The sequence below is a fragment of the Sphaerodactylus townsendi genome, linkage group LG03, assembly GCF_021028975.2.
Source record: "Sphaerodactylus townsendi isolate TG3544 linkage group LG03, MPM_Stown_v2.3, whole genome shotgun sequence".
NCBI classification, from domain to species: domain Eukaryota; kingdom Metazoa; phylum Chordata; class Lepidosauria; order Squamata; family Sphaerodactylidae; genus Sphaerodactylus; species Sphaerodactylus townsendi.
Window position 1 is genome coordinate 48191577 of NC_059427.1, and position 25428 is coordinate 48217004.

The following is a 25428-nucleotide window of genomic DNA, read 5'->3' on the forward strand; positions in this document are numbered from 1 at the left end:
TTTTGAGACCCTAGGTTTTAGTCTGCCAAGCCTATTGGTAAATCTAGCACTGCCCCTTCCTGTTGTAGGGTCTTGACACTCTGACTGTTACCCATAGCTAGCAGGCTGTGTCTCCAGAAAAGCCAGTCTGTAAGTCCAGGACCAGCTTATGATACACTTTACTTTTGTGTGTGTGTGTGCTTTTGCTGTGTACTGGTTTTGTTTATGTAGTTTTATTTCCATTGGGATGAAAAGTGGGGTATTAAATAAATTATCTCATTTCTTAGTAATCTAAAGGAAGCACTGAAAAGGTGAGTAACAAGGAGTGCTCCTTGAAAACATCCAAACCAACAATTCAACAATGGAGGAATCTTGATGGTAATATAACTGCTGCCCTCCTCCTGGGTACAGATAATTAAGAAAATTTGACTCCACATTAATAAGAAAAGCCTGCTTGGGCTTAAAAAAAATATTAAAGACATGAAAGATGGAAAAGTTTCCCCTTAATTCTAATCTGAGAACTGGGATGCAAATAATGCCTTTGGAACTGCTGTTCAATTCCCCCTCCCTTTCTTAAACCATCTAGTTTCAACAGGAATCTCTTAGGAATAGTGACTCTGTGCTTTTGTAAATAGAAGTAAAAGTGGGGAAGCAACAGACACATCCAGATCTCTAATTGCTCCGTAGTTCTAAAACAAAAGGATTCCCAGGGGTTAGAATCTGGATTATGCACACCACAGAGCTCTGCAGAAAAGGTGCACAGTTCTGATTAGAGCAATGTTCCTGCTGCTAAAGCTTTTGCTCTAGTCCAGTTTCTTCTTACCAAACATTATAACAGTTTAACATCCACAGACATACTTAGTCTGAATGAATTTTTTTTCCAATAGAGGGAACATAAATCTTACCAAGAGCTAAGAATCCTGAAATAAAGTGGCAGGTTTTTTTAAAATAGGGGAAAATACAATCCAGGCTGACATTTGCGGATGATATGGTAAACTTTTACTTTCCCACTGCATGAATTGGCCCCTACCTCATCACCCAGCTTTTGGGAACAATGACAGGAAGAAAGGAAGAAATTTCTTGAAGAGTTGCTCTGCTCTTTGTGGAGTCTTGCAATGTGTCAAGAAGGCCAGTCACATTTGAAATAGTATATGTTTCATATTGTGCATATTGTGACTGAAGATTTCCCATACAGTTACTTAGCAATCTATACCCCATCTGCCGCTACAGCATCTTAAATCCATCACAAAATGAATGGGCTGTAATGGGGTTTTGCCTATGTGGGGAATGATGGATTACTCCACAAACCCATCGTCTCTACCCCCTTCATCACCAGACCCACATACTTCTGCATTCATTTGGTGCCCCCGTTTTTCCATCTCCTGATTCCCATGGCTGGTCATTGTACAATGGCGCACACCTCTCACAATGGTCTCCCGCAGTGTTGTGTCTGCATACACACTTCCCATGGACCTGCCAAGAGAAGAAAAGCACATTCAAAAAACAAAGCACTAAAAATATGGGAAAGCTCCAAATGAGGGAAGTCCCGTGGCTGCTTTCTCTGACCCTATTGCTTTGACTTTTCAATGGCATTTTAAATGTCAAAGACCACAATTCCCCACAAAAATGACAGCAGTCTGCCATCTAGTCCAACGTAACTATCTTGGATTGTTACTAATATCTGGTCTCATGAAATTATAATTGTATTTGAAGAGACCAGCAATTCTCAGATCATGTGTAGCAACATGTATTGTGTGTGTGCCAAGAATAAAAGCTAACAGGTGGCTTCATTACGCTGTCCAGGCTGACAAACTCCCTGACTTCTCTGACATGGTGAGAGTGTACATATGTGTACACAGCATTCTTTAGAGCAGGGGTCCCCAAACTACGGCCCGGGGGCCAAATGTGGCCCCCTGAAGGCATTTATCTGGCCCGCCAGGCATGGCAGCGATGGCTCCATTCATGTGCAGTGGGGGCTCGAGGGAGAGGAGGAACCGGCCCCAACAGCTGTTGATTGCAGTTACATGATGGCACCCCCAAATCTCCATGAATTTTCTGACCCAGAGTTGGAAACCTTACATGTGGCAACGCCTGCTCCACCCTTCCCTCTCAGCTACTCCATGTGTTGCTCTCAGGCTTTCTGTTCCACCTCACTACCATTGGCATCAGCCAGGCTGGCGAATCGCTCGCTGGCTGCTAGGGAGGAAAGAACCCAGGAAGATACCTGATCCTGGGTTAGATGGAATGTTTCATTGGGAAACAATGAGCCCTCCAGAGCCCCAGAGCCCTCTGGGGGTAGGGCGGTATACAAGACCCAATAATAAATAAATAAATAAAAATAAAGTTCTACTTTTTTTTTTAACAGGGGAAGGTATTCCACAGCCTCCCCAACAATATTTGGAGCCCACCCTGTACTTGACATACTTTGGTCACTGTTCTAAAAATAGACCATAACAGAAAGGCTGAAAGGTGAAATCAAAATCTTACAATCATTTGTGCATCGGAATTTGTTCATAGTTTTTTTTAGTCCAGCCCTCCAACAGTCTGAGGGACAGTGAACTGGCCCCCTGTTTAAAAAGTTTGGGGACCCCTGCTTTAGAGCTTTCTAAAGACACCTGTTTCCTCCCACCCCCACTTGGAACAGTGGCAGGTAACTAGAGGTGCCAGTGGGTACAGCCCTAGTGTCAATGGATGCACCACTTCAGGTGGCAGGGAGACATTGCATGATTGAGAGGACTCTTCTGTAGAATTAAATAAATGAGCAATTCTACACAACTAGATAACAGGAGAGAGGAAAAACAGAGAATTACATATATAGTATATGGGGGTATCATAATCTTTTTAGAGCTTAGAGCCAGTGGCGGACCTAGGCAAACTGGAGCCCTGGGCAAAACCTGAGTTTGATGCCCCCTCATGGGTGGTCACCCTCTCCCACCTTGACCAAACAATGATTTTTTCCACCAGGTCGTTTCAAAGTCACCATCACATTATAGAACATGCTCCAACTCACAAATCTGAACACAGCAATGGGCCATGCCACACAGCAGAAATATTTTTTGAAAACATTTTCAAAATGTTTTATTACTGCTAAGAAACATTTCCAGTCCCCCCAATTGAGGGAAGTAGCATCACTTTCTATGTTATTTAAACTGGGGACCCCAGATTCTCCCTTTAAGGTGGATTTAAAAGGAGAATCTGGGCTCCCTCATTTAAATAAGTGATGCTGGAATCCACCCCCAAACAGCATCATTTTCAATGGTGTTTAAACTAGGGAGCCCAGATTCTCCTTTTAAATCCACCTTAAAAGGAGAATCTGGGGTCCCCAGTTTAAACAACATTGAAAGTGATACTGTTTTGGGGTAGATTATCCCCCACCCTGAAACAGCATCATTTTCAATGTTTAAACTGAGGACCTCAGATTCCCCCTTTAAATCCATGCCGAGGGGGTGGATTTAACAACAACAACAACAACAACCACCTTTATTAGGCATTGAGAGAATAAAAGAAAGAAGCAAAACAAGCATTGGGAGAAAGGGGTGGATTTAAAAGGAAAATCTGGGGAAATTTAGGGGGTGCCTGCTGTCAGGGGTGCAATTATTAAGATAGCAGCACCAAAATTTCAGAGTATTTTCGTGAGACCCTACTGATGATACCACCCAGATTTGGTGAAGTTTGGTTCAGGAGGTCCAAAGTTATGGACCCTCAAAGGTGTAATCCCCATCTATTAGCTACCACTGGAAACAATGGGGGATGTGGGCACTCCCTTTGGGAGTCCATAACTTTGGACTCCCTAAACCAAACCTCACCAAACCTGGGTGATATCATCAGAAGAGTCTCCCGAAAAATCTCTGACATTTTGGTGCTGCTAGCCTAAAAACTGCACCCTCTGTAGGCCAAAAACAGAAAAACACTGAAAATACAAAAAATCCCACAAACCAACCTGCAGTTTTTGTGCCCCCCGCAAGGCGGCGCCCTGGGTAACTGCCCACTTTGCCCAATGGGAGGAACACCTCTGCTTAGAGCCTCTAATCCAGCCCTGCTTCAGGTGAACTTAGCTCTATAGTCCAGAGATGAATTGTAATTCTGGGGGATCCCCACGTTCCACCTGGCGGCTGGCATCCCTAGTCCTGCTAACAATAACATTAAAATAGTGAGTGGCTTCAAGATTTGTGAAATTCTGTATTGGATCTTTCTCACCCAATAGTTACATGAAGTGCATTCATTTGTTTGGGCTGTGCTGCCCCAGAGTGATCAGATATACTGGAATGTTAGCAGAACAAGCAGAACTGAGTAGGTTGCCTACTGCCAGCTGGGCCCTGAAGTTCTCCCACAATGACTATTTATCTCCACACTACATTGATCAATCTCCCTGGAGAAGAAAATACCAGCTACAGAGGGTTGACTTTGGGGCACTGCATCCCTGCTGAGCAATCCTTCTCAAAATTCTGCACTTTTCCAGGCCCCACCTCCAGGAATTTTTCAAGCCAGAGTTGGCAACCCTAGCATAGAGGAGCCAAAACCCTAAAAGAGCCTTCCCTCCTGTCTTGTGCGTGCCAAGAGTTGTAGTTGCATTGCCACCTTTCTGCCTCTCTGCATATTAGATACAAAAGTGGAGCCTATTTCTGACTGGGGCAAAGATCTAATCTAAATCCCTTTAATCTTGCTACTAATGCCAGTGATATTTTTCCACAGCGTTTCCTGAAAAGTCAACACTATTGTGTTTCAGTTCACTACTAGTCCCTATAGACAACACTGCAGGTAAGATGAGCTGGTGAAAAGTGTCATAAAAGAAAAAAAAAAGCTTGGTTCTTCACACTTCTCTCTCCTGTTCTCAGTTCACTCCAGCAATTTGTCCCCTTCTCCCTTCATTCCTAATCCTGTCAGATCAGATATGGGGACAAGCTGATGCCATTGCTCCTCTGCAGCCAGCTGGCAGATTTGCTGTGCCCAGAGCGGTTGGCTGCCTCCTCACGGAAGACTGAACACAGACTTCAGGGTATGCATTTCTTTCACTCCCTCTCTGCCCTCGGCTCGGTCCAACCTCAGGGGAGATATAGGGTACAAAGAATATTATACAGACGGTCTCTAGAGGATCGGGTTAAGAAAGTTGTCTCTGTTCAGAATTCTAAATGTGATTAGAACTTAAAATGATCAAGGGGGCACCCAGAAGGAAAACAACTGATTGGCTTTTGTATTCTAGTGTACAAAAACCTCTTTTAAGATATTATCAACAAGGGAGAGTGGAAAAAATGGATATATTAAAATAACAATAGAAAGGGTTTTGTAAAAACACAAGCCGAGCATAAAACTCTGAATTCAAAACCCTGGGGAATTTTAGGTACATGTTGCTGAATTCAGGAGTAAAACATCTGAAGTTGAATGCATCAGTTTAATTAATAGACATGAGAACCACACACATTCCTGTGTTCTTCCTTGTTGAAATCGACCAATTGCACTACATTTATTAATAAATAGGATGGAGAAATAGAGATCAAAGCTCAGTGGGGTACAATGCCATAGAGTCCACCCTCCAAACTCGGAAATGTCAGGGGAACTGCTTCAGTGTGGGCAGGAAAAGATGGGGAGAAGCGGAAAAGCTGAGCAAAGCAAAATGCACACTGGCGTGCTCTGCTTTTCCTGCACAGGGCAGGGAAAAGGTCATGCGTTCTCTGCTCCTGGAAACCACAGGGCTTCTCTGATCTGTGGTGTGGTGAGATCTAGAGAGAAGGGAAAATGTGTGCAATTGAGAATCTGGCCCAAAGGTAATGTCTGCTTGACTTGAAGAGACTAAATGTGTTTTATTGCCCTAGGGCTTTATCTATTTCTCCATATAAAAGCCAGCCCCAGTAATCCATTTCACTTGCCCAACACCATACTGTTGTGTGATGAAGACAAAACCCAGGAGGAGACTTTGCTAATAATAAGACAGGACAAAGTAGAAGAAGAAGAAGAAGAGTTTGGATTTATATCCCCCCTTTCTCTCCTGCAGGAGACTCAAAGGGATTTACAATCTCCTTGCCCTTCCCCCCGCACAACAAACACCCTGTGAGGTGGGCGGGGCTGAGAGAGCTCCAAGAAGCTGTGACTAGCCCCAGCTGGTGTGTGTGGGAGTGTACAGGCTAATCTGAATTCCCCAGATAAGCCTCCACAGCTCAGGCGCAGAGCTGGGAATCAAACCCGGTTCCTCCAGATTAGAGTACACCTGCTCTTAACCTCCTACGCCACTGCTGCTCCTCCTCTTAACCTCCTACGCCACTGCTGTAGATAGAAATCATAGGATAATACACAGTTCTAAATGGGTCACCGTTAAGATCTGTGGTGAGACATACACTTTTATCTCCCACAGTGTCCCTGCAAGATTAGATCCTCCCTCTTTACAAGCACATAGAGAGCATCATTCTGGTGGGCATTTTGTGAGCAATAATAGCTAGCATCTTCAGAGGGCCTAAAAAACAACTGGTAGCAAGTCCAATTGAGCAATAAATATAATATGTTCTTGAAATGCTCCCTGTGTTTTGCTGTTGTCACATTGGTCTACTTTCTGGAGCCCAATCAAGAATTTCTCTTGTCCACTATGATCAGGATGGTAAAGGAATGGAAACTGCAGATTGAAAGCAGAGGCGGGGGTGGGGTGGGGGTGGGAATCATACTGGCTGGGACATTTGTGATGCAGATTACTGTAATGCTGCCTTTGGTATCCCCACTTGTTATCACCTCTCCCTTCCTTTCTTTTTATGTATATTCCACTTGGTCTTTTTTATCTTATTGACAAGTGCCTCCTGTCCTCAAACCCCATCTTCCCTAGGCTTTACCCCCAAATATTGGCAGCCCTAAAAGGGGATGAAAGAATTGCAAGCAGTACTATTGCATCATTCAAATGAATGAAGGTGGGTCTTATGCCTGTGTGCTTGATCAAGAATCAAGGACCTGGAGGAGATTATTAAAATGCAAGTACAATCACTGGTTGGGAAGGGAATTGGAAATCAGGTCACAAACAACACCATCCCAGTCCCCGTGCATTGACTACTCCTCATGCAATCCCAGGACAAGAGACCATACCTATTTATTTTCACACTGGCATCAATCATATTCAAGGATAGGTATGTGCTTGGCAACAAAGACCTTGCTAATGAATGTTGAGAAGATTAAAACACAACTACAGACCTTTGCAGATCATATAACCCATTAGAAGTGACACTGAGACTGAATAAAAATGTAAGAAGAAGATGGAGACTATAGACAATAATCTTATGTTACAAAAGGAGGTTGGTGAAAAAATGCAGTGAGGATCTCGAGGAATGTTTTAAAACTGAAGGTGTGCCTATCATGGCAGTTTGGGAAGCAAGCAAAGCTTATCTGAGAGGAAAGCTGATCGCTGTCGCATCTAAGCAGAAAAAAGACAAGCTATAAAAGATAAACAACATAATAGAACAGTTGAAAGTTTTGGAAGAACAACATAAAACCTCCCATGACAAGAAAATATTAAAGGAGATTAAACAGCTAAGAAGTCAATTGGATTTTTAATGAAACTGAAGACATGCAAAAAAAGCTTAAATTTTTTAAAACTGAGAAACTTAGGCCGTTTCCGCACGGCCACGCTGGGGGTTGGGTTGGCGTACATGACGCCGACCCAACCCCCCTGGGACCGTTCGCGCGAACGGTCCCGGTAACGAAATGGAAGACGGAGCCATTCTACCTTCTCTGTGACCGTCTGGCGCATCGCCAAGGCCAGGGGACACCCCCCTGCCCTGCCCGACCGCTCCAGAGTCGCAGGGCAGGGGGGCGTGTCCCCAGGCCTCGGCGACGCGCCGAACGGTCGCAGAGAAGGTAGGTCGATCGGGCAAGGGGGGGATGGATGGCACCTTCCAGCCGCTGCCGTTCGCACGGCAGCAGCTGGAAGCCACTGTTTTCCAAAAACCTCACTCAGGGAGCGAGGTGGGAAAATGGCGGCTTCGCGCTGCTGGGGCATAAAGTGAGGGCGGCGCGACTGCGAAGCAGCTGCGCCCCCCATGTGAACAGCTCCCTGGGGACGGCATTTTTGCCGTCCCCAGGGCGCTGTATTTGGCCCGGGCGGAAAGGGCCTTAGTTTAGTTTATTCAATTATATCCCGTCCTCCGCCCAGGAGGATGTTTGGCCTATAGTTTAAGAAAAGAAACAAACAAAAAAGACAGTTAATTGACTATAGTAGAATGACAAAATTATCCATGTAGAGAAAGAAATTCAAGATCAACTTATCCAGGGCCAGATAGCTTCACTGCAGAATACTTCAAAAATACTGAAGAGAAGCTAAGTGTACCATTACTTGAAGTTTAACCTATTTCACTACTGCATGTGGACTATAAACTGTTTATATCAGTAATGACAACCAGATTGAGAAGATGCATAGACAAATTAATTCATGAAGATCGAGCTGGATTTACTCTTAAAAGCTATATGAAAAACAATATGTGATTTATTATTAATTCTCCTACATATGTTAAATCAAAGGAAACTAAAGCTGTTTTTATCTGTTTAGATGCTGAAAAAGCTTTTGATAATATTTCTTGGAACTTTATGTTGAAATCCCTGGAACATTTAATATGCCGCTATAAATTTTACAGTTGGATTCAAAGTATATACACTAAACAAGCCAGAGTATTGATAAAAGGCTTTCTTACTGAAGAATTACAAATTGAAAGAGGCACACATCAAGGATGTTCCTTGTCTCCACTTCTATTCAACATAGTACTAGAATTGATGGTGTCAACAATCAGACAAAACCACAAAATTTTGGGTATAAACATTGATGATGAAGAATTCAAGATGAAAAGTTATGCAGATGGTGTAATTCTGATGATTGTAAACACACAATATCAGCAGTTAAGCATCTGATGGACCAGACGTCTGATGCATAGATTCTCTGCTTGTGCAAAAACACAAGGTGCAGATTGCAAGAAGAAAGCTTCTTCACATACAGGAGAAGAGCCTCTCAACAACTGGCGGTTGAAGGTGCATCAAGCAAGCTGGATATGCTCCCTAATTAATATCAAGCTTTTAAACACCTGCATAGGATAAGGTGACCAGACGTCCCGCTTTTGGCGGGATAGTCCCGCCTTAAACCAATTTGGAGGCAACAGATTCTTAGAAGAACAACATCTTAGGAGAAGAACATTTTTATCAGAGTGGCTTGAAATTGTTGGATATCTAAAGAAAAGTTGGATATCTTTTTTTAAAAAAGCATAAACACAAGCAGCAATTTTTGAAACCTCCCTAGCGTGAAACTTGACATCACATTTTTGATCTGAACATGAATGAAATGTTCATGAAAATTACTGCTCTGTAGTGACAGCTACCAACTCCCTGGATCTACAGGCAGACTGAACTGCAAGAAGTTGCTGGGAAGGGACTCAGAAAGCTGGAAATATTATTTGCGTCATGGGTATCAGACTGCAAATGAGAAAACATCCTCTTCTTTATTCCTAGGGGGCTGTCTTTCTTCTGTTGGGAAAGGGAAACTATGACTAAACTCATGGCGGAGGTCCTTTCTCTCCCAAATCATCAATGTGGCCATACTGCTGGTTCTGGGGGTGATAGATAGATAAATAAATAAATAAATAAATAAATAAATAAATAAATAAATAAAGAAAGAAAGAAAGAAAGAAAGAAAGAAAGAAAGAAAGATGTACATGCACTGCTCCCTGATCTAGACTCCCCTTTTGTGTACCTTTCCTTTTTGAGGAAGGATACTTTATGTTTAGTTTCCCTTATGCCTTTGCAAAAAAAGGAATCAGCCACTCCATCGTTCAAGCTCTGAGAAGGCAGGATTGGCTAGTTCCTATCTAGCTCTGCTTTAAGTAGAATGCGATCTAAACATGGGCTTGCCAGATCGAGGTTGGGGAACTTCTGAAGATTTGTGGATTGGGCCTGGGAAGTACAGGGACCCCAGTGAGGTACAATGCCACAAGAGTCCACTCTCCAAAATATCATTTTTTTTCTACTGATGTCTGTACTCTGGAAATGAGGTGGAATTCCACAGGATTACAGGTCCCACCTGGAAGGCTGGCAGCCCTACATAAACCCCAGCACTCTCCTCGTTGTGATTTTATCACACATATTCCTTATTAAAAACATAACATTCAACAGGTGCATTATTTTTATCCATACTAATAATAGTCCCCTGCAGAGAACATTTGCCATTAACAATGACCTTGACAGAACGTACTAGTTAGTTGAACCAGCCTTGAAAAATTATAGAAGTCATAGTCCTCCAATGGTGAAGAGGAAGGAAAACCAGATCAACTCTAGAAAAATTCTCATCTCAAAGAAGTCTTTGATTGTTTCAAATGAAGTTGATTAGTTCTTCTTTTAAAAAGTGTTTAATAGCAAAAAGTTCCTTTGAGGGAAAGATCATGCCAATTAACCCACTTTACTAGCCTTAAGTGCCTTTACAAGTGGTTCCAATCAAAGGGCTCTGTTGGCAAGATTAGTGCTGATTTTTCATAACAGATGAAAGTAGAAAGGCACAACTGAGTGATTAACAAAGAAAAAAAACCCACCCCAGTAGTCAAGCTGTTAAACCACCAAACAAGTCTCTTTTCACATGCTCCTGGCATTCCTTCACAGCCATTGCTTCTATAGGTTGTTTAAAATTTAGCATCAGGCAAGGACGTTAATCTATCCTACAAAACAGTGTCAGAAGATTGCAGCACTTTTTAAATTATACTCTTCATTAGATAACACAGAGAAGTTATTGGACATAATTTTGGTATTATCTTTTGAAGACAAGGGCTGATATAGGACAATGTATCGTATAGATACAATACTGAGCATCTTTTTACCACAAAAAACCTGAATGCTTGTTAGAAGTTTTTCCATTTGTTTTGATAGAGAACCCAGGTGACCAATATATTGTCGAAGGCTTTCATGGCCGGATTCCACTGGTTCTGGTGGGTTTTCCGGGCTGTGTGGCCGTGGTCTGGTGGATCTTGTTCCTAACACTGTTACACACTGTGTAACAGACTTCCCTCTGTGATATACCTCTGAAGATGCCAGCCACAGATGCAGGCGAAATGTTAGGAACAAGATCCACCAGACCACGGCCACACAGCCCGAAAAACCCACCAGAACCAACCCAGGTGACATTTCTGGAAATCCATGTGCATTTCACTGTTTTCTTAATTGTCCTACTATTTTTCTACTTGATTTGCTATCATGTTCTTTAACATGAGACACAGTTGCCATACCAGATTGTCCAGTGTGGATGATCAAAATGCTACCAAGGTTGATCATGGTTCCTGCTCCTTTTAATTTTCTTCCTTTCCTTCTGCTTTCAGCTTAATTAACATTATCTTTTTTGGCCAGCCTTGGCATTCATGAATTATCTGTTCGTGGTTTGGTTTTGGTAGTAGAATGGAGAAATTCTGTGCTGCTTTTAGTTTTCAGACTCTTCTTTTTTACTAGCAGAAAAGTCTATTGCTGGCCGGCGGAGATGCAGTGGGCCTGTAGATGTCTTGCCCTTTCTGACTCTGTGATTGGAATTATCTTCTGGATACTGTCCTGTGGGCAGACTATGAAAGTAGCTTAAAAATGACCTTATAAGGGCCAACATAAAGGATCATTACAATCCCAATATGATGCAGAGAGTAGGCTAGGATGTCTTTTTCTGATGGCTAGATTACAGGTACTTCATGAGACAACTCATCATCTCACACTGCTAATTTCATAGGTGCTCCTGGTGACTGACCTAACTTTAATAGTCAACAGTTGAACCTCTTGAAGTCCTTGTTCATATAATGCAAATGCCCAGGTGATGAGGAGCTATATTTGTAGAAGCAACTCGTCAGCGGTGGGATTCAAATAATTTAACAACCGGTTTCCAGTGGTGGGATTCAAATAATTTAACAAATGGTTGTTTAGAAGTATCATTTTAACAACTGGTTCTGCTGAAGTGGTGCAAACCTGCTGAATTCCACCACTGCAACTCATTCTCTTCAGTGTAATATGTAGCAGATTAGTATTATCAATATATTCAAAGAATAAAATGCATATGGATTCCCATGGAAGAAAAAAGTAGCTGAGGTGATTTGCAGATGAAAACAAGGGTGGCAGGGAGAGGGTTAAGCATCTCTCTCTCTCCTTCTCCCCCTCCCCCCCAAAAACCCACATCTACCCAGGCACTATTACACATGCTTGCATGTAACATAGCATGCACAAGCATTTATGAGAACAAGCTTTCCAATCCTCCCTCCCCCAACGCTAGAATCTAGTCTAAGTTGTTCTTCCAGCCATTGTGAATGTCCATTGAATATTTCTTACGTTAACTGGCTAATTGGCGTAAACAACCTCCCTTTTCTCCCAAGAAAGCTTATTTTGTGAATAGATCGCTACAACACACAGTACCTCTGATGGTATTCAGAGGTCACAAAGACTGGCTCAGCTTAGATCAGATAATGTGGAAAGCAACTCAGTTGGATGATGAATTATCTGAGAGAACAACAGGGAAATATCTCAAGAGGAAGCAATGGTAGGTGATAACCAAGTCACCAAAAACGAAGGCTGGGGATGAGAAAACCAGTTTTTACCTTAAATAACCTAGGTTTCTCTCTCCCAGGCTTAGACTACCCTTGAGTACCCTTCCCCTGCAAAAAAAAATGTTTGTGAGGGTTAAGGTCCAAGTGAGCCTGCAAGGCGTCCCTCTCCTTACATAAACACATGCACGCTTCTCACCCTCTCAGCAGCTCCCAGTTCAGCGGATCTTCCACAAGCAGCACTTCCCGATGAACCACACCAAGAAGAAGAAGAGTTTGGATTTATATTCCCCCTTTCTCTCCTGTAAGGAGACTCAAAGGAGTTGACAATCTCCTTTCCCTCCCCGCCACACAACAAACCCCTGTGAGGTTGGTGGGGTTGACAGAGCTCTGAGGAACTGTGACTAGCCAAGGTCACCCAGCTGGCATGTGATGGAGTGCACAAGCTAATCTGGGTCACCAGATAAGCCTTCACAGCTCAACTGGCAGACTGGGGAATCAAACCCAGTTCTCCAGATTAGAGTGCACCACTACACCACGCTGGCTGAGCAGCGGCAATAACCAAAACCAGGCAGCAGCTGAGGAAATGTGAAAAGTGGTGGCGAGGGAAAAGAATCTTCTGAATTTTGGCACCAGCCTTGCTCCCAGCCTGCCTTAGCTGCTCCCCGTGGCTGGCCAGGCATCATGGCGGATGGGCCAGAAAGTCTACCACAAGCACCACACTCTTATTCCCCCCTTAAAATGCTCACTCATAGTGCTGTTTGTGAAGAAGCTGCCAATGGCAACAAAATGTAGCATAGAAATCTTTTATGAGCATTGAGCAAATGATCTCTCTCGCTCTCTCGCTCTCTCGCTCTCCCCCTCCTCCCCCCCCTAGGACTGCAGTGGGGCCTTCCACTACAAAGAAGGTCCAGGAAGTGAGGTTCCATCTTTCTGTGTGACAATATATATCTGTGGTTTAATAAACCACTATTTTAAAAAGGTTATTTTTGATCTACACATCTTTTCTGAAGCTAATGCTTTTGTCACAGTCATATCACATTTCATCACATTTCATCAGAGGGATATCACATATTATTCCTGATGAAAATGTTACTGCCCCTCACCCCATTTGTGTACTCATTGTAACACAATCACTGATTGAGTGTCATAGCCTACCTATTGGATAGTAGCTATGCCATGAATAATCTTAAGAGGTGAGAATGGCATCTAAGGATGCCAGCAGTACAGTTGCATAGAACTCCTAGTTTGAATGAAAGTACTAGAAGTAGAACCGGAAATGAAGCAACACCGGAATTAATGAATCAACACCAGCTGGGAAAGAATACACACTGCTCTTGGAAAAGACAGAGGTGGAAAAAATTATTCAGGGGAAGGCTGAAATGAAGTCCTGCCTGAGACAGCAAAGGCAATAAGTGGATAGAGGAACTCAAGGGGGTAAATTGCTCTCAGATAATCAAGGGATAGACTGCTCTAGGAAGACAATGGGAAAGAAGAACAATGTAGGTAATACTGTAATGTTAAATTCTATTATAAATTATGATGCACTATGGTCAAAGGTAAATATCAATCTGCTCACTGACATTTCTACCCATGGCATTCTTTAAACCAGGACTGGCCCATTTCTGTACTCTCCAGAAGTAATTTTATTTAAAATTATTTGGAAATGAGAAATGTATTGGTGCTTACGGTTACAGAACACACATACTTTTGAACAGCTAGGCATTAGCACATGAAATCCAAAGAAAGACGCCATATTGTAGTGTATGCTAGATTATGTTCATCTCTTACCATTTGAAAATATTTTCTTATTCCTTACAAGTGAAACTAAAGGGCAGTCTTTTAAACAAAATCATGCCTTTCCTTGATTAAATGTTGTTAGGGATATCAGAGGCCAGTTGAACGCCTTTAGGAGATTGATTTTCAGGACATCAGCTGGTTACCCCTGCTATAAATGACGGATATTAGGACGGTATTTGAATATTTTCCAAAGGCAATCAAGTCAGCTGTGACACACACACATACATCAAAGGCTCATGCATGATTCCCTTGTATGTTCCATCTTAACCCCCTTGAAACCTTCCCCTACGGTGAATGCTGCCAAATACATAACCTCTTAATTTATTATATGCTAATATGTATAAATTCAGATAGAGTACAATATATTGATGATACTAGCTGACATTATTGCTTCTGGTTTGTGTTCTGTACTGTGTAGACATATGGATTGCTATGTTTTATATTGTATTTCTCTAAATTGCTTTGAGGCCTCAATTTTGCAGAAAATGGTGGCATACAAATAAATAAATAAATAACTCCATGGGATAATACTAAGGTTCTTTCTTATTGAAAAAGAATCTTTTGTTGACATATCAGTGCACATTCCAGGATGCATTCTTCCCATTGTCTTCTAGGATGTGAGCAATTTGTGAATTTTAGTTAAACAAACTATTTAATCTTGTACTGTATTAAGTCTTTTTGTGCTGCATGAAGTCACTTTGTGGCATAACAAACACTGTTCCACTACAATAAATGGAAAATATGTAAAGACAGAAATTCAGCAATGGTTTACAAAAAGTATGCCAACTGCGTGGGACACAATATGTTTTCCTTTTTGATGGGCAGAGTGTTTATTCTTCCACCAGCTGTATTAACTTAACACATTATTCATCTTATTTCACCACTAGTATATTTAGCAGTTAGCTTTCCTCTTACTGTTTCCTTTAAGTGAGTCCATATTTGTTGTTGATGGACATGACAACATCTTTGGTTGCTAGGAGATCTGGGACTTAGATTTATACCAGAGCTGAAACGGACTATGAATTTTACTTAAGATACTGCAACATTTTACAATAATGCTCTCTAATGCCACAACAATTAAATGGAAGTCAAGAATGTCCATCCTAGCAGAAAAGGAACCAACGTTACAAAAATCTAGAGGGACATGAAATTAGTTATGAAAGGAGCCTGTGACTTTATAATGCCAGGCTATGCCAAGATTAAAGCATTTCAAACTGATTAGGCTTTTAGGTTTCTTTAGAGATTCAATAAACTTTAAGAAACTTCCTCTGAAGCTGTGAGCCACAGATGCAGGTGAAATGTCAGGAGAAAGTACTACTGAAACACAGCCATACAACCTGGCAAACCCACAACATCCTAGTGATTCCAGCCATGAAGGCCTTCAACAATACATTTAAGAAACCTGGCTGCCTTCAGCTGCTGGGTGCTGCTGCATGGTCAGATGGTTAGAACTTTCTTTGGAGTCTAAATCTGTGTGTGTGTGTGTGTGTGTGTGTGTGTGCGTGTGCGTGCGCGCGTGCCAGATCCAGGTTGGGCAACTCCTGGAGATTTGGAATGCAGCCTGAGAGGACTTGGTGGGATACAGTGCCGCAGAGTCCACCCTCCAAAATATAAGTTTTCTCCAGGACTCAGCAGTCTGGAGATGGGCTGAAATTCCAGGGGATTCCAAATCTTAGGGAATGATTTGGGTGCTGTAGGTTTGTGGTTCAGCTCCCAGAGATGTCCTTCTTAGTGTGAAAAGTGGGGCCACAGATTTTTAAAAATATAGGGGATAAGCCATGGCTCTGGGGTAGAAAACATAAGTTTATCTTTTAAAAATCCCAGCTTTGGTCCTTGTCATCTGAAATTAAAGGAGTCAAGACAGCAAGTGCTGGCAAAGACCACCTGTGATTCTGAAGAGCTACAGAAAAGACTATACTGAGTTACACAGGCCAATGATCTGACTTGGTATAAAGCAGGGTTTTGTCAAGACTACATTTTCCATCAACACAACACAACTTTCCTGCCTCCCCTCCCACTGCAGCTCGCTGATCTCCACAAAATGCTGCTCCTGCGGGAGAGGGGACCCTAAGAATGAAACAAGGGGAGGCTACAATGGGAAGTGGGAACTCGTGGCAATTGCTAATTTAGTTTGGGTCCAGCATAATGATCCTTACAGTTTTGTGCACATAGGAAAATGTAAGTCACAAAATCCACATGACCTTTGTAAATATGCCCTCATTCTGTCATTTTGTTTTAGATGTAATTATAAGACTTGTTCCCAGCTTATGTGCAAAATGACTAATTCCCAGGCTCCTTACAAATCTGGCATTTCTCTAGAGACAGAAATGAGGTTGGAATTGAGAGCAACTGTTAATCAGGAGAGGATTTAACTCTCCTGCTTTCATTTAAAAATAAAGGACCTGAGTTAGACCTACAACCCAGTACATTGTTGATACTAAAATGGTGCTAAACACATTAAATATTTGTTTAATTCACATGTATTATTATTATTTATTTACAGAATATTAATCCTTCTTTTCTGCCCTTACAAGGGCCACTGTGGCTAACAATTTAAAACACATATGATAAAATAACCCCATCCCCATCTCAAGCATATAATTAAATGACTATTAAAATACATACAAAACATGAAAATATTACTTAGGAAGGAGGGATCATTGAAAGAATGCCAAAGAAAACAAAGAAGTCTTCAACTCCTGGAGGAAGATGGCAACAGAGGGTGACGGACACATCTCCCTAGGGAGAGAGTTCCAGAGCTTTGGAGCCATGACCAAAAAGGCCATCTCCCAGATTGCCACCTGCCTAATCCCAGAAGGCATTATTAATTTTAACAAGTTTGTCAAATGACTGCTTATTTTTTATCACAGCTTTAAAGAAACATTGATATACTTGTGAAGAAGACACTTTCCCTAGCTGTTCTCACCAGATATTGCATAGGTTTGTCAACATATTAAGAGATTCAGAAATTATGTCATAATTGAAATGAAAGGCCAACAACCAGCTAAAGAACTGGCAACTGTGATTTCAAACACAATGAATAAATAATAAATAATTATTGCTGTGCAGGAATGATTTGAAGCTCTATGGCAGTGATGGCGAACCTTTTCGAGACCGAGTGCCCAAATTGCAACCCAAAACCCACTTATTTATCGCAAAGTGCCAATACGGCAATTTAACCTGAATAACCCCCTCAAGCCAGCCTGCTGTAGCCTCCAGCAAGTCCCATATACGCCTCTCTGCGCCTCTCTAGCATCTCTGCTGCCTCTGCACCCCCCCCCCCCTTGGGCAGCAGCAACCTGGAGCACAGGCACCAGGCCCGCCAGCTGAGTCCTCCCTGCTCACTGAGGTGTACGCATATCAAATCCAGGGGCCCAGGCCAGCCTAGATGGGGGGGGGCAATTTCCCCCCCACATGATGAGCTCTGTGCGCGCGTGCTCACAGAGAGGGCTCTGAGTGCCACCTCTGGCACCCGTGCCATAGGTTCGCCACCACTGCTCTATGGGAAATCAGACACAGAAATCGAGCTACTGGTGAGCACAGTCCAAATATTCAGCACAGACATTTTGATGGAGTTTGGCCTGGAAAAGTGAACCACTGTGGTGATAGAGGGGCAAGATCACTGAGAGTGATGGGATAGAAATGCCTGATGGCCAACTAATCAAGAGCAACCAAAAGGAAGTCTATAAATACCTGGACATTTTGCAGCTGAATAACATCAAGAATGGACAAGCGAAGACTGTGGTCAGCAGAAAATACACCCAGAGGATCAGGAAAATATTGAAAACCAAATTAAATGGCAGGAATACTATCAGGGCCATCAACATCTAGGCCATACGGTCATTAGGTATACCGCTGGAATCATAAACTGGACACAGGCTGATTTGGATGCATTTGACAGAAAAATGCAGAAGCTTATGACAATGCACTACACCTTACACCCACGCAGTCATACTGATAGACTGTACCTTCCCCAGAGATCTGGCGGCAGAAAGTTACTGCAAGTAAAGCAAACAATGGAGGAGGTAAAACATGTGCTGGCCGATTATGTGAATGAAAGTCAATAACAGGCACTGACTGAAGTGAAGAACAGGCATTTACTGAAAGCTCAGAGAACCAAACAGGAGTACAGAAAAAATGTGATTAAAACAAGAACTGAAAGCTGGCACAACAAAGCATTGCATGGCCAATTTCTGGAGAAGATCAAGAGCAAGGTGGACATTGAAAAGACCTGGCTGTGATTAGCAATTGGAACTGTGAACAAGGAAACCGAATCACTGATTTTAGCCACTCAAGAGCAGGTGATCAGGACAAATATGATCAAGACCAGAATCAAAAAATCGTCAGATAAAGCAAACTGCAGATTGTGCAAGGAGCCAATGAAACTGTAGATCATGTACTCAGCTGCTGCAAAAAGATTACCCAGACTGAGTACAAAGAGAGGTACAACTCAGTGGCCAAGATGATCCACTAGAATTTACGCAGGAATTATTAGGACAACTAAAAACTGGTCGGAATATTGTCCAGAGAAAGTCATGGAAAATGAGAAGGTCAAGATCTTGTGGGACTTTTGAATTCCAACGGACAAAGTATTGGCACATAATACACCAGACATCACAGTGAACGAGTACAAGAAAGTGACATAACGGTACCTGGTGACAACAGAGTTATTGAAAAAGAACATGAGAAGGTCACTAAATACCACAATTTGAAAATCAAGATTCAGCAACTCTGGCACAAACCAGCTGAGGAAGTCCCAGTGGTAATCAGCACCCTCGGTGCCATTCCGAAAACACTGGGGCAACACTTGAAACATCTTCAAATCAACAAAATTAATATCTGTCAGATTCAGAAGGCAGTCCTACTGAGATCCGCACGAATTCTACACTGATACATTACAACTTTCCAGGCCTTTGGGTGAAGCTCAAATTGTAATCAAAAGCCAACAACGAGCTAAAGAACTGGCAGCTGTGACATTAAAAACAACAAAAACAATAATATGCCTGAATAATAATAAAAAGTCAGTTTTAAAAAAAATACCACCAAGGATCATCAACATTTATCTGGCATATTGTTCTGATGATATTGCAGGGCCATTAAAGATTTTAAAACCCTGTTATTGTTTACATAAATAGGTTATCCCATTAAACCAACAGCCTCTGATCTTCAAAGAGAATGATGACCCTTCAACCTGCCCATAGTTAAAATAGATAAAATTATTATCCTATGTAGATTGCTATCTTACATTCTCTGAAAAGGCACAAAGGTAAGGGGCAGATATTATTTTTGTCCTTTCCGCAAACTTTTAGGATCGTTTATCCCACTAATTCCCCCCCCCCCCCCCCCAATAGCAGTAGCTCTAATGGAGTGGTAATGGGATAGGTGAAAAGTACTTACTATTCTTTCTAGCAAAATTTAAGTGATTGCCATTTGCATATGTCACTGGTATCTCATGGAGTTTCAACCAAAGCAGTTTTTCAACAACAGCACTATTAATGTGCTATCACATAAACAAAATCTTAAGGAAGCCACAACCAGATTTTGTTTTACAACTTATAGCAATTAAAATCTGCTGGTCTATATAAACTTAAGCCACCTTATTAAAACTATTGGCTAAGCACTGGGTAACAGAAGGAGACTTTGCAGGAACACTCACCACATTATCTACGGCCCTGGTCCCATTGGCATGTTGGCATTCTTCTGCATGGCCATTACAAAAGCAGCTGCCCCGGATAATTAGATCATAGATGGCGTAGTGGGCAAATCTATGCGGTTTCTCCAGCAGTCCTGAACCTTGGCAAGGACACTCCTGTCTCTTTAATAAGAGGAGTCGCAAGTTGGTAAGTTTCAAAAGGTCTTGTGCTTCTGGACTGTATGGGTCTTCAATCTTGTTAGCGGGAGTTAAGGCACGAAAGATCACCTGGAAGCCAAGAGAAAGGGGGGAAATATATAAATGACATGATACCATCATCCATATACAAAGTCAATAAATAAGCTACAAACTTGTGTTGAATTTATAGCTGCCCTGGGTTTTCCCAGAGAATGCTGAGCATTGTACTCTGAAAAAGACACTGTAAATTATCCAACCGATCCCTCAAAAAAAAATTACAATTCCTAGGATTTGTGGAAAGGGGGAGGAATAAGTGCTGAACCAATTTAATCTCTAATGCAAAGATTATGTGCCATAACAAAGAAGCATTGGACAAGAAGCAATTGTAACCACCAAACATAACTGCTGTTAAGCATATGGTCCCTGAAGTCCTGCCATTCAAAGGGTGGTGCAAACTTTGTGTTGCCCCACTTGCATAGGACTTGAGTATGTACAGCAATTGCCACATGATTGTTCCTTGTAATGGCAGTCTCCATGGGGCAAACTGTTCACATTCACTGGGTTTCCCATGAAATTATTCATGCCATTACAAAGTCTGTTTTGAGAGATTTTTGGTAACATGGAGAAAACATTCCTGGCAACCCTCAAGTTTAGGTGATTTCCAGCAGCATTCATGGGCCATCCCATTACCCAATGGCACTCTGCTGGTCAGCAGGAGGAAAGATTATTGTGAAATGGAAGGCACAATTGGTATTGCTGGCAGAATGGTGTTTTTTTTTGCCATGTCCTGGAAGTGACACCATAATGCCCAAAGATGCTCTGACATTTGGTCCAAAGAATTTTGAGCCCATGCAAGAGCATCATTCCTGGCACAATGATATCACTTCTGGATCATGCTGGAAGCAATTACATCACACCAGGGATGCCTTGAAAGTAAGTACATCTCACTATTAACCCAACTGATGAGAAAAAAATATTGGTAGAATATACAAAGAATGTTTGTCTTTAGAAAATGAAAGTGAATTTATTAAAGAATTCATGATAACTTGGGCAAGAAGTATAGGTCATAATATCCAGTTAGAAGATAGGCAATATGTTTAGAAAAGGGGAGTAAAATTGACAAATAGTTACTATATTAGAGAAAAATTATATATAATGCATTACTGATGGTATTTAACACCGATAATGATCTCCAGTATGACCAATAATAATAATAACAATTTATGCTGGAAGTGCCAGAAAGAGGTGGGTAATAAAGCAAATACACAAAGAAATCTCTAAAAGTCTGAAAAGAAAAACTGTATTCAATCAGGAAGCTTATCTACTTGGGATCCTTAGAAAAAGAGGTCAGGGAATTTTTTTAACTATTTCTCTGCTGTCATAAGAATAATATGGGCTAAGAAGTAGAAATCAGGTGAACTATCCAAATTATATGACTGAGAATATAAGGTACTGGATTGATCTAAACTGGATTTGTTCTCCTGCCATATTTCAAAAGGAGTCATTCTAGTAGGTTTGCATGGTATTCTGTTATAGAGATATACAGCTGTATTGGCAGCTTCTGCCCAACAGGTGTCAGGTAGTCCAGCCTGCACTGATAAACATGCAATTTCAAAAACTGTATGATTAATGTGTTCCGCTAGACCATTTTCAGGAGGCGAGTACATCACTGATCTTGCTTGCTGCATATCTTCTTGGTCTAGATAATTTTGGAATTTACTAGCACTGAATTCCGTTATCTGAGAATAAAATTTCTGGAGCACTTCCAAGCTTGTTTTTAATAGCTGCCACCTAAACTTTGAATGTATTTAATACTTGATCTTTTGATCTGAGAAAATACCCTAGATCCTTTCTAAAAGATTGGTGTGACATTGGCCATCTTCCAGTCTTCAGGGATGGAGGCCAATTTCAGGGATAAGTTTCATATTAAAGTGAGAAGATCAGCAATTTCATGCTTGAGCTCTTTAAGAACTCTTGGGTGAATGCAATCTGGGCCAGGGGATTTGGTAGCATTTAGTTTATCAATGGCTGCCAGAACTTCTTCCTTGTCTACCCCTATCTTCGCTAGTTCCTCGGATTCACCTCCTAAGAAGCTTGGTTCAGGTGCAGGAATTTTCCTTACCTCCTCTTGGGTGATGACAGATGCAAAGAATTCATTCAGCTTCTCTGCAATCTCCCTGTCATCCTTTAGCATACCTTTTGTTCTTTCGTCATCTAATGGGCCTACCGCTTCCCTAGCTGGCTTCCAACTTTTGATGTACTTGAATAACTGTTGGTTGCTGGTCTTGATGTTCACAGCCATGCATTCCTCATAATCTTTTTTTGCCTCCCTTACAGCTAACTTGCTTTTCTTCTGCCACCATTTGTGTTCCTTTTCGTATTCTTCATCAGTCGAGCTGGACTTCCATTTTCTAATAATTTCTGATAATTTCCTCAACCTCCTTTGTTAACCATGGTGGCTTTCTTTTGAAAGGCAGTTGCTCCAGGCCTTGTGTACTGAAGGAACTACATGCTATGTTTTGATGTTTGAAATTATACCTATCTCTTATCTCTGTCCTTGCCAGCCCTAGCCAACCTTTTTTCATCCCAGGCCTCCTTTATGGGCAGCTCAACTCAGCCCAGCCACCCTGTTTCTCTCACTTTGTTTTCTTCCATCCTCTTCCCAATGGCCAGGCAGAGCCTATCACCCCTGGCCTGTTCCATCCCTGAGGCTCCCTTTAGCTGGGTCCTCTCCTCCCTCTAAGGAACTACCACACTGCTGAACCCTCTGAGGGATCTGTTCTTATCATGCTATTTGACCCAATATTTAATCAACATATAGCCCACTGGAAGTACTTTGCAAAGCACAATAATATATGCTCATCTCAATTTAGGGACTATTAACATTTACAAATATAGAAGTAAAGCAGAATTAGCTCTAAATTTAATGGAGAACACTTCCTCATTGCATTAAAAATATCTTTTCAACCCAGATGAAGGGCTGCTATATACGAACGCATTCAAATAAAAAATTCTGAGACTGTCAATTGAATGTACTTGATTCACTTGTACACGTGCTTTTTGATTGTCCTAAATAAGAAGCAGAAAGGACAACGTTTCTGACAAAATGGATAGTTAAATTTTCCCCTTTTCTGGATACCATAAAATTAAAGTTGTTTTTAAATGATCTAAATCAAAACTGTGTAGTAGATGTTGCAAAATTCTATTTTGCAGTTTGTTATAAAAGCTTTAAAAAATGGGTGTTTGGCCTATGGACTGTTAAACTCAAATGAACTATGAACTAGGAGCAGCAGTTTGCGTAGTGGTTAAAAGCAGGTGCATTCTAATCTGGAGGAACCAGTTTTGATTCCCCGCTCTGCCACCTGAGCTGTGGAGGCTTATCTGGGGAATTCAGATTAGCCTGTACACTCCAACACACACCAGCTGGGTGACCTTGGGCTAGTCACAGTTCTTCTGAGCTCTCTCAGCCTCCCCCCCCCCAACCTCAAAGGGTGTTTGTTGTGAGGGGGGAAGTTTGTAGGCCCCTTTGAGTCTCCTGTAGGAGAGAAAGGGGGGATATAAATCCAACTCTTCTTCTTATACAGCCCATTAGTTCTTTTCTCCTCCTCTCCCTCTATACTGGGTGGGAGGAGAGTATCTATTATTTCAGGCACCGGCTGTAAGGAATACTTAGTGGCTCACCTCAAGTTCCTGTTAGGAAATATTGGAAACATTTTCTTTTCAGACTTACGCTAAGCTGAGATCCAAAACTTACTACAAATGAGAGAATCTGATTTGCTGAAGTAGTGATGTACACAGCTATTATAGTTTTTCATCTTTCAGTTTTTGAGACATAAAATCATAACATGGTCCTAGATACTGTTGGAAAGGTTACACACACATCTCTTCCCCCCCCCCCCCACCAAATAATACTGAACATGAAGGGGATTGCAGTAAAATTTCTAAATGTTTTCTTCATGTCTTACAAGGACTGAGAATGAGCTGGTGGAGGTTTGTGAAACTGATCATTAACTCTATTCTATGCTAGAAACACATGGAAGATAAAGTCTATAAAAATAATGGAAATCAGCTGCTGAGCTTAGGCACTGTGGAAGCATTTGTACTTGACAAAAAAGTGCAGATGAGAGCCTTTCATGCCATTCTGCCAACTGCTGCTTGCTCTTTTTCCATCCTCTCCTCATCTCCTTAGGGGGCAAAGGTTTGCAACGGCCCCAGTTTCAAATCAGAGACATCCCTTCTTCTTGAGAGCAACAGGCGAACTGACTAGCCTATGCAAACAGTGCAGGTGCCCACACATCCCTTGATCAATGAAAGCATGAGAAAACAACACAGGCCCCTTCCGGCCAGCTGTCCACATTCCCCTGAGGAATGGAACCATGAGCAAATAGCTCATTCTGTGCAGCACAGGTGCCCAGCATTCTTTCTTTCGACAGAATTAAAGGCCAGTGACCAAGTTTACTCAGTCCACGTGCCTGCCTGAGCTTGGTTAATGGCAACAAAGGCTGAAGGGTCAGCGTACGTAGCTCAGATAGCACCACTCCATTGCTAGTGGAGAAACACTGGAATGAAATCTCAAGTCAAAGACCAAGGAAATAAAATATCTGACATGGAGATTTCATCTCCTGAAGTACAAAACCCCAGAGCTCCAAATTTTCTTCCTGAAACTCTTGCTATAATTTTAGCACACAGGACTGGTACACATATTTAACTTTTCTAATTCACTGTTCTGATTGCCCAAAATCTGCAATATCTGCCTGTGAGCCTCAGTGGTGTAATGGTTAAGAGGAATGAACTGGGCTTGATTCCTCACTCCTACACGTGAAGCCTCCTGGGTGACTCTGCACTGGCCACAGTTCTTTCTGAACTCTCTCAGCTCCACCTACTTCACAAGGTGCTTGTTGAGGAGAGGGGAAGGTGACTGTAAGTCAATTTGAAACTCCTGAAAGGTAGATAAAAGTAGGGTATAAAAACTAACTCTTCTTAAAATATCTATACGTAAAGAAAGGGGGGTAGATGAGGACTCCATTTGGCAAAGCACACTGGGAGAAAGCTGTGCCCCCAGGGGTGCTGTTTGGGCCTTAGGGCCTTACTTCAGTACCTCAGGCAGAGAATAGACCCTGGTGAGCAAAATTATCTAGCATGCTGCAATTCAGTACATGACAGGGGTTGCTAATCTCTGCTCTAGATACTACTGAGCACACTCGAAAGCTCAAACGAGAAGTGACAGAGCAGAGGTCATGGGTCACATCTTAAGAAGACATGACTAATTGGGAAAGACAATAGCATGAGATGGATTGACTCAATCAGGGAAAC

The 25428-nt window shown here is 42.0% G+C and overlaps 1 protein-coding gene across 1 annotated transcript in view; it reads right to left on the bottom strand.

Annotated features, from left to right (window-relative positions):
* Positions 1–25428, bottom strand: part of LOC125429579 (netrin-4-like) — a 76163-nt gene that overhangs the window by 29599 nt on the left and 21136 nt on the right. The window contains exons 3-4 of the mRNA XM_048490808.1: positions 19942–20205; positions 1326–1452 (exon numbers count right to left, since the gene is read on the bottom strand). Of these exons, the coding sequence (XP_048346765.1) occupies positions 1326–1452; positions 19942–20205 (391 nt within the window). The remainder of the gene's footprint in view (positions 1–1325; positions 1453–19941; positions 20206–25428) is intronic.